This window comes from Pseudophryne corroboree, chromosome 4 (genome assembly GCF_028390025.1).
Source record: "Pseudophryne corroboree isolate aPseCor3 chromosome 4, aPseCor3.hap2, whole genome shotgun sequence".
NCBI classification, from domain to species: domain Eukaryota; kingdom Metazoa; phylum Chordata; class Amphibia; order Anura; family Myobatrachidae; genus Pseudophryne; species Pseudophryne corroboree.
The window spans coordinates 380,522,716-380,539,156 of record NC_086447.1 but is presented as its reverse complement, the minus strand read 5'-3'; the positions used below and the strand labels follow the sequence as shown (position 1 = coordinate 380,539,156).

The 16,441-nt window shown below is 43.0% G+C and overlaps 1 protein-coding gene across 2 annotated transcripts in view; it reads right to left on the bottom strand.

The window, feature by feature from the left end:
* MYOM2 (myomesin 2) overlaps window positions 1-16,441 on the bottom strand; it is a 226,877-nt gene that overhangs the window by 46,678 nt on the left and 163,758 nt on the right. For both annotated transcript variants that reach the window (XM_063916675.1, XM_063916676.1), the window contains one exon: window positions 2,800-2,936. In XM_063916675.1, the coding sequence (XP_063772745.1) occupies window positions 2,800-2,936 (137 nt within the window). The remainder of the gene's footprint in view (window positions 1-2,799; window positions 2,937-16,441) is intronic.

The following is a 16,441-nucleotide window of genomic DNA, read 5'->3' as shown; positions in this document are numbered from 1 at the left end:
TGCCGGCTAGAAAGGAGGGGACCCAGACAAAGTCTGCACAAGGGCCTCCTCTTCCCTAGAAGCGTCCTTGTTTATGGCATAGGCTATAGAACACATTATCTAGTGGGCAGCAGTTTATTGGCAATGAAAGTAATTGTAAGAAAAGATCAGTTACATATTTTGGAAATAGGGCCAGACATCAAAATGTCCACTATCCTACAGTATTTCCCTGAATTATATTTCTTCTGTATCATGTCACTGCTTAGATAGATTTTAGCAAAAGTCATCTTCATCCCTTCTCTAAAGGTCCCTAAACATCCGCAATGGATTGTCGTAATTTACTGATCTCCTGACGCCTGGGTCGGGAATTGTGACTATTCAATAAGTTGAAGAACTCGATTCCCCATACCTGACCAAAAAAACAGTCAGGTTTGGCATATTCGTGATTTTTAACATGAAGAATTTCCCTGATTCTCAGACAGATAAGCCGTTTAGCTTATTCATAAGAGTAAGGGGGACATAACTCATGTAAAAATACATTCTCCCCACACTTATTTCACTTCAATACTCTTTCTCAGGAAAAGTAACAAACTATTCAGCTGCTCGACAAGATTTGTTAATTTATCAGAATACTAAAACATCAGAGTTATCTATATTAGAGAGGTACACCAGCCTAAGTAGCTAATGAAAGTTATTTTACAGTAGATATATTTATTTTCGTGATATTTTGTGTTAATGTACCTGCTGCCTTATTGCTCTTTAAGATAAGAATACAGAAATACACTAAATTGGCTCCAGTTTGTGCTAACCCTGAAACATTCTGATGACAATATCCCTATAGATATAAAAAAAATTATGCAGAAAAACAAAAAATAGAGCAAGATCCAAAGTGCTAGTAAAAACAGCAGTGGAAAAGGTGGCATTAAAAACAGTGGATTATAATTCCAGAAGTGTTTACAAGTATTTTAATGGCACTAGAAACCTAACATTTAAGGGTGGTATCCTATTAGCCCCAATGCATTTTCGGCTGATCAAATGTCATTATTACGATATCCAATTAGAGGCCGAAATTGGACCCGCGATTGCATGAAAACACATGGGATCAGGGATGACTCCCCAATCCCATGTGTTATCGTGGCTCCAGAGGCCCCTTATCATGGCCAGCATCGGGGGCAAAGGGAGTCAGCATTGAGGCTAATAGGATAGCTCCTGGAGATCCTATTAGCTAATAGGATACTGCCCTAAATGTGCTTTTCTGTTGAGATTCACTAGGAAAGCCTGGGCCACATGCTTGTATTTGCCCCCAGGCTAAAAGTTGCTTGCCAGCCCCTGGTTCTGTGTATGAGCCTGTAGAAGAACACAGCTGGGAGATTTGTTAGAGAATAAAGGTGACCTTGGCCCTCATTCCGAGTTGTTCGCTCGCAAGCTGCTTTTAGCAGCATTGCACACGCTAAGCCGCCGCCTACTGGGAGTGTATCTTAGCATAGTAAAATTGCGAACGAAAGTTTCTCAAAATTGCGATTACACACCTCTTAGCAGTTTCTGAGTAGCTTCAAACTTACTCGGCATCTGCGATCAGTTCAGTGCTTGTCGTTCCTGGTTTGACGTCACAAACACACCCAGCGTCAGCCCAGACACTCCCCCGTTTCTCCAACCACTCCCGCATTTTTCCCGGAAACGGTAGCGTTTTTCCGCACACACCCATAAAACGGACAGTTTCCGCCCAGAAACACCCACTTCCTGTCAATCACATTACGATCACCAGAACGAAGAAAAAACCGTGAGTAAAATTCATAACTGCATAGCAAATTTACTTGGCGCAGTCGCACTGCGGACATTGCGCATGCGCATTCGCGACTAATCGCTCCGTTGCGAAAAAAAATAACGAGCGAACAACTCGGAATGACCCCCCATATTCAGTTATTTTGAGGCCTAGTTTGAACACTAACAGAATATAGCAGAAAACAGAGACAGAAAATGTTTCATTATGAGGGAAAAAAGAACAACCATATACTAGATTAATGGCAATAAGATATTATTGATAATTAAGGTACTGTATGTGATTCATTTCTCCATGCTGGGTTCTCTGCCTAGAAGTACTTTACTTATATAAATTAAAAACATTATATTCTGTTATATATAGTATAAAGTTATGCAATAGTAATTAACAAAAAGAAAGGATGAAGTGCATATAAATATATATATATTTTTATATTATTATTTGGCCATCTAGATACAGACAGCTGTGCTATTCCATTACTGTTGCTGATCTGTACTCATTGATAATACATTCATATGAATTGGAAAGCATGTTATCTACTGTACAATATAATAGCAAGCCTACTGTATAAGAAACCCATCCTGTTATGTTATAAAAAGAGAGGCATTGCTTTAGGGAGAAAGAAAACAATAATTACATCTACTCCTTAAGGGGAAAACACAAATATATTTACAGACTAAGTAAGCGATCAATATTAGCTGTGGTTTATTATACAGATCGATACCCAAATACCTACACTTTTCCTTTTGGCAAAGAAAATATTACAATAATGTTTTGTTGCTACTGCTGTACATTAACAGTTTATATTCTGAAAAGACTATATTTTGGAAGACTGGATTTGCTGTTTGTGCTTAGCAACTGTGTTTTCAATCATCGTATTGTATTGAACAGCATTTTGTGTGATTCTTCATAAGGGACCCATATCCGATTCCATTGCAGCAAGAAGTTGCAGTGCAAGTATATAGAAATATCTCAGTTCTTATAGCAGCACATCAAACACTTACAAAATGTCTAAAAGTGGAAGGAAAAGATATACGTACCTCACTGTCTTTAACCTCCATATCATTCACAACAAACCTATAGCTTGTTTCAGCAGACAGGTTTTGGGCTTCAATCCAGAAACGAACTTTGCCCCTTTCCAATATCTCATACGCCAATTCTGATTTCAGTGGAATAGCTACAAGAGAAATTGCATAGTGGTTAGCATTAAGGTGGCTGGCATAGGTCACCGCAGTGTCACTATTGAGGGTTGCACCTATTTGTTATCTGCCTTAGATGCCCTTTATTCTAGAGATGAGCGGGTTCGGTTCGTCAAGATACGAACCCCCCCGAACTTCATCTATTTTACATGGTTCCGAGGCAGCCTCGGATCTTCCCGCCTTGCTCGGTTAACCCGAGCGCGCCCGAACGTCATCATCCCGCTGTCGGATTCTCGCGAGATTCGTATTCTATATAAGGAGCCGCCCGTCGCCGCCATTTTCACTCGTGCATTGGAGATGATAGCGAGAGGACGTGGCTGCGTTCTCTCAGTTTCTGTGTTCAGTGTGCTGCAAATATCTGTGCTCAGTGTGCTGCAAATATCTGTGCTCAGTGTGCTGCAAATATCTACGTTCTCTGCCTGAAAAACGCTCCATATCTGTGCTGCATTGTAGTATATAACAGGAGGACAGTGCAGAATTTTGCTGACCACCAGTATATATATAGCAGTACAGTACAGTACAGTAGTCCATTGCTCTACCTCTGTGTGGTCAAGTATACTATCCATCCATACCTGTGCTGCATTGTAGTTGTGCACAGTATATAGTAGGAGAACAGTGCAGAATTTTGCTGACCACCAGTATATATATATAGCAGTACGGTACAGTAGTCCATTGCTCTACCTCTGTGTTGTCAAGTATACTATTCATCCATACCTGTGCTGCATTTTAGTTGTGCGCAGTATATAGTAGGAGGACAGTGCAGAATTTCGCTGACCACCTGTGTATATATATAGCAGTATGGTACAGTAGTTCATTGCTCTACCTCTGTGTCGTCAAGTATACTATCCATCCATACCTGTGCTGCATTTTAGTTGTGCGCAGTATATAGTAGGAGGACAGTGCAGAATTTTGCTGACCACCAGTATATATATAGCAGTACGGTACAGTAGTCCATTGCTCTACCTCTGTGTCGTCAAGTATACTATCCATATCTGTGCTGCATTGCAGTTGTGCACAGTATTATAGTAGGAGGACAGTGCAGAATTTTGCTGACCACCAGTATATATATAGCAGTACAGTACAGTAGTCCATTGCTCTACCTCTGTGTCGTCAAGTATACTATCCATCCATACCTGTGCTGCATTTTAGTTGTGCGCAGTGTATAGTGGGAGGACAGTGCAGAATTTTGCTGACCACCAGTATATATATAGCAGTACGTACAGCAGTCCATGCTCTACCTCTGTGTCATCAAGTATACTATCCATATCTGTGCTGCATTGTAGTTGTGTGCAGTATTATAGTAGGAGGACAGTGCAGAATTTTGCTGACCACCAGTATATATATAGCAGTACAGTACAGTAGTCCATTGCTCTACCTCTGTGTCGTCAAGTATACTATCCATCCATACCTGTGCTGCATTTTAGTTGTGTGCAGTATATAGTAGGAGGACAGTGCAGAATTTTGCTGACCACCAGTATATATATAGCAGTACAGTACAGTACAGTAGTCCATTGCTCTACCTCCGTGTTGTCAAGTATACTATCCATATCTGTGCTGCATTGTAGTTGTGCGCAGTATTATAGTAGGAGGACAGTGCAGAATTTTGCTGACCACCAGTATATATATAACAGTACGGTACAGTAGTCCATTGCTCTACCTCTGTGTCGTCAAGTATACTATCCATATCTGTGCTGCATTGTAGTTGTGCACAGTATTATAGTAGGACGACAGTGTAGAATTTTGCTGACCACCAGTATATATATATATATATATATAGTCCTCTAGATACTCTCCTGGCAGAGAGAGCAAAACACGGCACTGCAGGGTTTTCAAATAGCTGAAGTTTAATTCAACGTTTCGGGACCCAAAGTCCCGTCGTCAGGAAAATATGATATTTTCCTGACGACGGGACTTTGGGTCCCGAAACGTTGAATTAAACTTCAGCTATTTGAAAACCCTGCAGTGCCGTGTTTTGCTCTCTCTGCCAGGAGAGTATCTAGAGGACTATTTATTTACACAAGGGCACGCAGGTACTTGTTATCACTATCATGTAGAGTGCCGATCCAGCAGCATCCCTATATATATATATATATATATTGTGACAAGAACACTGGGATAGTGTTTGAGGGCAGGTATGTTTGTCCCAGGTTCTTGTCTTACATGTATTAGAAAAATGAAAACTTCTAGGAATATGTTTTGTTTTGTTAGAACCTTTTCAGTTTGTTGGAAAAGCTGGGTAAGGGCCCTGAAAGAGAGAAGGGGCAAGTTCCAGACATTGGGCCCAGTTCGGGTCTTTGGCCTCACAGAAGGCTAATCATGCTTTCAGCTGTGTAAGAGTGTTATAGAGCTGCTGGCCTGATTAGGGTGGGCAGACTGCCTGGGAAGACTGCAGGATCTCTGTGAGAGAAACACGCTTCCTGATACAAGTGAGCTATACAGTGTTTGCTGGAGAACTCTGTGTTTTTTCTTTAGTGATAGTCAGGAACATCTTGTGTTTAGTTAGTGCCGGACAGGCAAGGTATTTTCTTTTGGTGTTTGTTTTATTTTCTGTACAATAAAACTGGCTGGGGCCAGTTGTACCAGAAACTGGACTTGTGTTGTTCCTCAGCTGCTGCGTGCTGCCATATACCCCAGGAAACGGCACCTTGCACCCTTACAGTGTTACAACTTGGTGGAGAATGCGAGCAGTCCGTTCTGCGCATAAGTGAAAGCAGCAGCTTTATGAGGCCTGCAGAAAATGGTGGTTTATGCAGATACAGCCCAGTGTGAAGTTGCTGAGACTCACCCCTGAGGGTTTGATATATGTCCTGGGTGAGAGCAGCTACAAAGCCGCCTGAAAAATCTGTCGACATGGAGGAACTGCTTAAAGCCTTGCTGCAAGCTACAGCGGCTCAGCAGGAGGCCAACAGACAGCAGCAGGTGGCAATGGAGGAAAATAGGAGACAGCAGCAGGTGGCAATGAAGGAAAATTGGAGACTACAGCAGGAGGCCAAAAGACAGCAGCAGGTGGCAATGGAGGAAAATAGGAGACAACAGCAGGCAGCTGTTGACGAACTTTACAGGCAACAGCGTCAGGATAGAGAGGCCTTAACAGAAGTGGTGCAGAGCCTTGCAGCCCGGATTGGAGATGTGGCCGTCAGTGCTCCGACCAGCTCTAGTTCTATACGGGCCAGTCACTTCCTGCAGAAAATGACAGAGGCTGATGATGTGGAGGCCTACCTGACCACGTTTGAAAGGACTACCGAGCGTGAGAACTGTCCGAAAGCACAGTGGGCCAGTCTGCTGGCACCTTTCCTGTCAGGTGAGCCCCAAAAAGCGTACTTTGATTTAAGCCCTGTTGAGGCTCGGGACTATGATAAACTAAAGACTGAGATCCTGACCCGCCTGGGAGTCACGCTGTCAGTACGAGCACAACGGGTGTACCGGTGGGTGTACGCCATGGAGAAGCCTCCTCACTCCCAGATGCACGACCTTATTCAGCTAACAAAAAAATGGTTACAGCCAGAGACATTAACTGGTCCCCAGATGGTTGAAAGAGTCGTCATGGACCGCTACTTGAGATCTTTGCCCATGGTCCTGCGCAAGTGGGTGAGCCATGGAAACCCGGGTACTGCTGACCAATTAGTGGACATGGTAGAGAGGTATTTGGCAGCAGAGGAACTACTTATGACCACCCAGCAACCCATAGATCCTCGACAGCGCCCTTCAGTAAAGACTGGTAAGACTGTTCCTTGGGAAAATGTTGCTGGGCGGATAAGAGAACGCAAGGCAGGAGAGACTGTAAACACTGGCCCTGGAGACAGGCCAATGGGGCTAGAACGGTCTATGCTGCCCAAACGGGTTGATAATCATGTGGTTTAATGTTTTAGGTGTGGTATGCCAGGTCATGTTATTGCCAATTGCCCAGTCACGCAAGAACCCATGCAATTTGATGCTGCCTTTGAATGTCGCAGAATGTCTTTCTTTGCTAGGTTAGCCTGTACTGTGGTACCTTCACCTGAGCTGGAAAAACAAATGTGTGATGTGTTCTTAGAGGGTAACCGGGTAGAGGCCTTGCTAGATTCAGGAAGTTTAGTTACCCTCCTGAAAGCTGGGTTAGTGAACCCCTTAAAGGTCCAGCAAATACTTGGGGTAACTAGCATACATGGGGATACCCAACATTATGTCACTGCTGAAGTGAATATAGAAACTTGTTGTGGGTCAGCAATTGTTAAAGTAGGACTGGTCCCCACCTTGGTGCATGAGGCCATAATAGGGAGGGATTTTCCTCATTTTTGGAAACTGTGGGAATCACGGTTATCAACAGATGTGAGAAGTAAAGAGCCAGTTGATAACACCGGTGATTTTATGGATGTACGTGTGTCTTCGGAACTTTCTGACCCTTTGCCTTTTGCTAGTTTGGCTGGGGAAGTGACAGATGGGGAGTCCAGTGAGTACCCTCTTGCTGGGAACAGAGACATAGTAGTTAGAACTGAAAGCGTGCCTGACCTGGAGGTAAAGAAGGATCTGTTTGCATCTGAACAGTTAAAGGATCCTACCTTAATAAAGGCTAGGGAGAATGTTAAGGTTGTTAATGGGGAACCTGTGGTACCAGGTGACAGGGTTACGTATCCCCACATGGCCATCTGTAATGAGCTCTTGTACCACATTGTCAAAAGGGGTGAGGATGTGGTGGAACAGTTGGTAGTTCCCCAGCCTTATCGGAGAACAGAACTAGATTTAGCTCATAGTCACGTTACCGCAGGACATTTAGGGGCAGAAAAAAACACTGAAAGAGTTTTACATAGGTTCTTTTGGCCATGGGTTTATAAAGAAGTGTCTGAATATTGTTCTTCCTGTCCTGAATGCCAGAATCATGCCCCTAGACCCAATTTCAGGAGCCCACTAGTTCCCATGCCTATTATAGAGGTCCCGTTTGACAGAATAGCCACGGATCTCGTGGGGCCCTTGTTAAAGTCTGCTTGGGGCCATCAGTATATCCTGGTAATTATGGACTATGCCACTCGATTTCCTGAGGCTGTCCCTTTACGCACTATCACAACCAAGGCAATAGCTAGGGAGCTGGTGCAGGTTTTTAGTAGAGTGGGAATACCAAAAGAAATTTTGACTGATCAAGGTACTCCATTTATGTCAAGGATCATGAAGGAATTGTGCAAATTATTTAAGGTCACTCACCTCAGGACGTCCATCTACCATCCCCAAACAGACGGGTTGGTGGAAAGGTTTAATAAAACATTAAAAAGTATGTTAAAAAAGGTTGTTGAGAGAGATGGGAAAAACTGGGATTGTTTGTTGCCCTACTTGTTAATGGCCATCAGAGAAGTTCCTCAGTCCTCTACGGGGTTTTCGCCATTTGATTTGTTGTATGGTAGACACCCCAGAGGGCTGTTGGACATTGCCAAAGAGACGTGGGAAGGACAGCTCACTCCTTATAGAAGCGTTATTGAACATGTATCACAAATGCAGGATAGGATTGCAGCCGTGGTACCTATTGTCAGAGAGCACATGGAACAGGCCCAAAGTGCTCAACAGAGGGTATATAACCGGAGTGCCAAGATACGGGAATTTGCTCCTGGAGATAGAGTTCTTGTTTTGGTACTCACTGTGGAAAGCAAATTCCTAGCTAAATGGCATGGTCCATTTGAGATTAGGGAAAAAGTGAATGAGGTTAATTACAAAGTATACCAGCCAGGAAAGATAAAACCCGAACAAATCTACCATGTTTACTTAATCAAACCCTGGAAAGACAGGTTGTCTCTGTCAGCAGAGCCTTGCCCTTCGGTGTCTTCACCTCGGTTGCTTCCCGCAGTAAAGGTGTCAGAGACATTATCAGCTGATCAGAACAATCAGGTTAAAGAATTTCTCATCCAAAATAGGGAGATATTTTCAGAGCTGCCTGGCCGAACGACCATAATAAAACATGACATTGTCACAGAACCAGGGGTCAGGGTTCATTTAAAGCCATATAGGATTCCTGAAGCTCAGCGAGAAGCTGTTACTAAAGAAGTTAAAACCATGTTAGAACTTGGAGTCATAGAGGAATCTAACAGTGAGTGGTCCAGTCCCATAGTTCTCATCCCGAAGCCCGACGGTAGCATACGCTTCTGTAATGACTTTCGTAAGTTAAATGAGGTGTCCAAGTTTGACGCGTACCCCATACCCCATGTGGATGAGCTTATAGAAAGGCTGGGAACAGCTAGGTTTCTCACCACATTGGACCTGACCAAAGGTTACTGGCAAATACCTTTATCTGACAGCGCAAAAGAAAAAACAGCCTTTTTGGTTCCGGAGGGGCTGTACCAGTATAAGATGTTACCCTCTGGGTTGCATGGGGCTCCAGCAACCTTTCAACGGGCGATGGATAAAATTTTGAGGCCCCATAGAAAATATGCAGCTGCCTATTTGGATGATGTGGTAATTCACAGTACAGACTGGGGGTCCCATTTGGTTAAAGTACAAGCAGTACTGGACTCAATCAGAGAGGCAGGGTTAACTGCTAACCCAAAGAAGTGCTGCCTCGCAATGGAGGAGGTCAAATACTTGGGCTTCACCATAGGCAGAGGTCTAATTAGGCCCCAATTGAATAAAATTGATGCTATTCAAAACTGGCCTCGTCCAGTGAATAAAAAACAGGTAAGGGCTTTTTTGGGAATAACTGGGTACTATAGACGGTTTATTCCCAATTTTGCGACCACAGCGGTGCCATTGTCAGACCTAACCAAAGGGAAGCAGTCAAATATGGTGAAATGGAACCCTGATGCAGAAAAAGCGTTCCAAGCGTTAAAAGTGGCTTTGTGTTCACAACCGGTATTGATAACACCAGATTTTTCAAAAGAATTTGTGGTACAGACAGATGCCTCAGAGGTAGGGATAGGCGCTGTGCTGTCCCAAACCAGAGATGGGGATGAACACCCTATCATTTATTTGAGTAGGAAACTCAATGAGCATGAAAAAAGGAATGCCATTGTGGAAAAGGAGGCTTTGGCCATTAAGTGGGCACTAGATACCTTGAGATATTACCTCTTGGGTAGACAATTCAGACCAGTGACGGATCATGCCCCTTTAAAATGGATGTATGTAAATAGAGGCAAGAATGCTCGTGTAACTAGATGGTTTCTAGCGTTGCAGGATTTTAAGTTTACTGTCGAACATAGACCGGGTACACAATTGGCCAACGCAGATGCATTGTCCCGTATCTTCTGTTTGGGGGCTACAAGTGTTCCGGCCCCTAGGTCGAAACAGAGGAGGGGGATATGTGACAAGAACACTGGGATAGTGTTTGAGGGCAGGTATGTTTGTCCCAGGTTCTTGTCTTACATGTATTAGAAAAATGAAAACTTCTAGGAATATGTTTTGTTTTGTTAGAACCTTTTCAGTTTGTTGGAAAAGCTGGGTAAGGGCCCTGAAAGAGAGATGGGGCAAGTTCCAGACATTGGGCCCAGTTCGGGTCTTTGGCCTCACAGAAGGCTAATCAGGCTTTCAGCTGTGTAAGAGTGTTATAGAGCTGCTGGCCTGATTAGGGTGGGCAGACTGCCTGGGAAGACGGCAGGATCTCTGTGAGAGAAACACGCTTCCTGATACAAGTGAGCTATACAGTGTTTGCTGGAAAACTCTGTGTTTTTTGTTTAGTGATAGTTAGGAACATCTTGTGTTTAGTTAGTACCGGACAGGCAAGGTATTTTCTTTTGGTGTTTGTTTTATTTTCTGTACAATAAAACTGGCTGGGGCCAGTTGTACCAGAAACTGGACTTGTGTTGTTCCTCAGCTGCTGCGTGCTGCCATATACCCCAGGAAACGGCACCTTGCACCCTTACAGTGTTACAACTTATATATATACAACTTAAAGAAATAAGAGGCGGCACTCAGATGCTTTGAAATCAGTGAAAAAAACTTATATTTGTGAGGTCAACTTTTCGGGGACCACCTCCCTGTCTTCAGGACAAAGACACAGTGCAACAGTGAAACTTAAATACACACTTACCCCCCTCCTCCTTTCGGTCTCCCCGCCAGCGCCCGCCGCAGCCATGCCATCCGTACTTCCTGTCCGGCATACTGTATACATCACTTGTATACAGTATGCCGGACAGTGACGTCGCGGTACCTTGCTGGCCGCGTGACCATGGCAACGCTGGGGGGGGGGGAAGAAACAAGTGCACACATGAATTTCCGTGTTCTATGATATTGGAAAGCCCACATCTATTTCCCACACTTTAAAAATATATCATAAAAACAATAAACTGAAATACAATAAATACATCCTTAAAACCTGTGGCAATAAATATGAGCAGCATTTATCAAAACTCCCATACATGTGTTCACCTTGCCCCCCTCCTACCACCTACATAAAAACATTTTTGTGATTAAGACCTGTGCATCACCCTAATAAGTTGATGCCAGGATATATGATACATAGTGTATTTGTGCACCAACCCGCATCTAAACTACTGTGTATCCTAAAACAGTGCTTTGTATATAATTCATTGTGATAAATACCTTTTCACAATAAATTATATACAAAGCACTGTTTTAGGATACACAGTAGTTTAGGTGCGGGTTGGTGCACAAATACACTAGGTATCATATATCCTGGCATCAACTAATTAGGGTGATGCACAGGTCTTAATCACAAAAATGTTTTTATGTAGGTGGTAGGAGGGGGGCAAGGTGAACATATGTATGGGAGTTTTGATAAATGCTGCTCATATTTATTGCCACAGGTTTTAAGGATGTATTTATTGTATTTCAGCTTAATGTTTTTATGATATATTTTTAAAGTGTGGGAAATAGATGTGGGCTTTCCAATATCATGGAACACAGAAATTCATGTGTGCACTTGTTTCTTTCCCCCCCCCCCCCCCAGCGTTGCCATGGTCACGCGGCCAGCAAGGTACCGCAACATCACTTCCACCCAAGGGATGTATACAGTATGCCGGACAGGAAGTGCGGCTGGCGTGGCTGCGGCGGGCGCTGGCGGGGAGACCGAAAGGAGGAGGGGGGTAAGTGTGTATTTAAGTTTCACTGTTGCACTGTGTGTTTGTCCTGAAGACGGGGAGGTGGTCCCCGAAACGTTGACCTCGCGAATATAAGTTTTTTTCACTGATTTCAAAGCCTCTGAGTGCCGCCTCTTATTTCTTTAAGTTGCACATGTCAGGGACTGGTTCCATGGGGAAGGCACCTGAGCAAGGTACACCCTGAGGGGGAGGACTGGAGTGCCGGAGTTCATCTACTGCATATATATATATATATATATATATTTATCTCTGCATCATGTGCTGTTTGGGGACTAGTTTTTTAAGTGCCATCCTGTCTGACACTGCAGTGCCACTCCTAGATGGGCCAGGTGTTTGTGTCGGCCACTTGGGTCGCTTAGCTTAGCCATCCAGCAACCTTGGTGCACCTCTTTTTTTCTTTGCATCATGTGCTGTTTGGGGACTATTTTTTTAAGTGCCATCCTGTCTGACACTGCAGTGCCACTCCTAGATGGGCCAGATGTTTGTGTCGGCCACTTGGGTCACTTAGCTTAGCCATCCAGCGACCTTGGTGCACCTCTTTTTTTCTTTGCATCATGTGCTGTTTGGGGACTATTTTTTTAAGTGCCATCCTGTCTGACACTGCAGTGCCACTCCTAGATGGGCCAGGTGTTTGTGTCGGCCACTTGGGTCGCTTAGCTTAGCCATGCAGCAACCTCGGTGCAAATTTTAGGACTAAAAATAATATTGTGAGGTGTGAGGTGTTCAGAATAGACTGGAAATGAGTAGAAATTATGGTTATTGGGGTTAATAATACTATGGGATCAAAATGACCCCCAAATTCTATGATTTAAGCTGTTTTTTAGTTTTTTTTTGTAAAAAAAAACACCCGAATCCGACAAAAAATTTTCAAGGAGGTTTTGCCAAAACGCGTCCGAATCCAAAACACGGCCGCCGAACCGAATCCAAAACCAAAACACAAAACCCGAAAAATTTCCGGTGCACATCACTACTTTATTCACACAGAAATGAAAAATGCAGAAAGATTGGCTGTCTTTGGCCTTAAATAGACTGTTGTATGATGTTGGTGCCAGCCCAATATGCAGCCTTGGCATGTAGATAAAGTCAATGAGTAGTGGACAATGCAAATGAGGAAATGACTCCAGAATACTGTATCTGTTGAAGGCTCTTTAACCATTCAGGAACATACAATACTCTATGCTTTTGCTGGACTTTGGGAACTGATTAAAAAGGAAACAGCTAATACAGTATATGATTCCGCTATCATGTTTGTGCCCTTGTTTCCCAAGTTTAATATGAATCTGACAGTGGAAGAGGCAGTAAAATGTCAGTTGATAAAAACAGATGATTTAGGCGCAAGTTCAGGGCACAGACCAGTGCAAACATGTTCCAGATAGAGAAAAACACAGAAAGAATAATACATTTCAGTTATGCTGTACAGTGTTCCTAAATAGAAATACAAATTAGTGGCAGCTACATCAGAAATAGCTACATCAGAAATTACAAACCTTTTTATCCTACATATTATTCTCTTATAGGTAGTACCCTTGCATAAAATGCTAATAACTGCTTGTGACAGTACTTATAGAATGAGAGAAGTTTGAAAGATGAGTGAACTCAATGTTAGGGAAGATAACAAATGGTTATAAGCTGAAGAAGTCAGCACCGGATTTAAAGCCATGGTTCATAATTAATCACCTCATAAAATGTTACCCTTTCTTCCCCAAATGTCCAACCTCCTTTCCAACCTGTCCAGCCATCACTTGCCATAAACACCAGCTGCTAGTCCAAGTGGACTATACTAACAGTCTAAAACAAAACCTGATAGATTAGCTACACATTTATATTACATAAGCTACAGTATAGAGATCAGATCCTCTATCACTACAGCTAAAAGAGAAACATCTTCTGTAGCAATCTGGTCAGGAGCCCGACAGTCGGGATCCCGGCAGTCAAAATAAAGATGCTGGAATACACGACACTGATTATTATGCCAGCACTGGAATCCCAACAGGGATCACAATCCCAGCACTGGCATGCCGGCCCCCGAGATCCTGACTGAGACACTGTCGGGCCCCCGGAGAGGTAAGCCGCGCTGTCGGGGGGTACGTTTAGGCTATGGGGAGGGGGCGATAGGTTTAGGCTGTGGTAAGGGAGTATTATGTTTAGGCTCACCTGGGGAGGGAAAGGGTTAGGCTGCAAGGCGGAAGGTAGGTTTAGGCTGTGAGAAGGGTGGGTTAGGGTTAGGGGGGCATTGGAGGAAGTTAAGTACACTGCGGTCAGTATTCTGGCCACAAGCATCCCGACTGCCGGCATTCTGAACTCAACCCCTATTATATTACAAAAGTTAATGAAGGCATTTTATATGGGTGAATTTAGATGAGGCCATATCTTCTGTATCTCTAAAGCTAATGCAAATTAGACCTACTCTACCATATTTCTTATTGCAATTCTCAGAGTTTGCCTTTAGATCCACTTGTACTTTCCTGCTGTACATGGCCGCTGGTGGGAAAGCCTGGCTCTGGATTTAGTACAGAACATTTGGTGGTGGTTTGGCATATTTAACTTAACCTGTTAGTCCACTCTGAGCACTTGTTTAGTTTCTTATATTCTTTGTGCCTTGTCCTATGTATCCCTGATCTCCCTTTCTGGTACTGTTGTTATTCTGTTCTCACATTACTCTTCTTATCCTGAACTTCTGATACCCATGACTCCTAGAATTTTTGGAATCCTGGACTCCTGGTATTCTGTACTCTTGGTGCTTATAAAACTCTGAACACATGTACAAGTGGCATCTTGAACTCCTAGTATCTTGTACGAAAGTTACTCCTGTCAGTTTAAACTGATGGTAAAGTATCTTGTACTCCTGAGAATTCTGGTATTATGACCTCCTGGTGTCATATACTCTTGTAATTGTTGCATTCAGAACTCCTGAAGGTATATTTACTAAAGTGCGGGTTTATAGAAGTGGAGATATTGTCCATAGCACCCAATCAGAATCTACTTATTACAGGTTGAGTATCCCATATCCAAATATCCGAAATACGGAATATTCCGAAATACGGACTTTTTGAGTGAGAGTGAGATAGTGAAACTTTTGTTTTTTGATGGCTCAATGTACACAAACTTTGTTTAATACACACAGTTATTAAAAATATTGTATTAAATGACCTTCAGGCTGTGTGTATAAGGTGTATATGAAACATAAATGCATTCTGTGCTTAGACTTAGGTCCCATCGCCATGATATATCATTATGGTATGCAATTATTCCAAAATACGGAAAAATCCGATATCCAAAATACCTCTGGTCCCGAGCATTTTGGATAAGGGATACTCAACCTGTATTTATCCTCCAGCTTCTAGAAGATAATAGCTACAATCTGATTGGTTGCTATGGGCAACATTGCCACTTCTATAAGCCCTCACTTTAGTAAATATTACCCGTTGGTATATGTTATTTCTGATACTTCTGCCACCCTGAATTACGAGTCAGTTTACTTTTGGAATCCTATACACTGATACTTCTGGCATTCTGTATTGGATATCCTATACACCTGGTACTTCTGTAATCCTAATATCCTGATACCCTTTTCTCCTTGTCTCCATGTACTCAGCTTTCTGTACACCTTGCACAGCTATTCCTGGAATTCTGTATTATTTAAGTATATTGTATATTTTCTTGTCCCTTACTGCAACCCTACATGTTATTTGAACACATCTTATATCTAAATAAAAGCATCATCTTAAATCAAAGGTCTGCTGGCAAATCTGTTACATAAATGAACTTGTACTATATATCATTGTAGCTAATGGAGATTAGACCTTATAAATCACTATCCAAGATCAGATTTTGTATATCATAGATGCTGATGGAGATCAGACCTACTGTATATCACTGACGATGTAACCTTGAAAACACAAATTCATGGCTAGTACAAAGGTCTCTGCTATGTATAACTGGGGAAATGTCTTTTGTGATAAGTGTTGATAAGCATGCAGCGATAAGTGTGTTTGCCTCTCGTCTCAAGGTAATATAAATTGACAAACATCTAATTAGTTTTAATGCTCCTTCTATTTTTTTTAGCATGATAAGAAGATTCCCGGAGATATGCTGTGTTAAATACATATAGGAGTCTTTTACTCCTGTCAATGCATTATGTATAGTAGTGATGAGCGGGTTCGGTTCCTCGGAATCCGAACCCCCCCGAACTTCAGCCTTTTTACACGGGTCCGAGGCAGGTTCGAACCTTCCCGCCTTGCTCGGCTAACCCGAGCGCGCCCGAACGTCATCATCCCGCTGTCGGATTCTCGCGAGGCTCGAATTCTATCGCGAGACTCGGATTCTATATAAGGAGCCGCGCGTCGCCGCCATTTTCACACGTGCATTGAGATTGATAGGGAGAGGACGTGGCTGGCGTCCTCTCCGTTTATAGAGAAGAGAGTAGAGAGTTAGAGACACTATTTAGTATTTACTAATTTTGGGGAGCATAT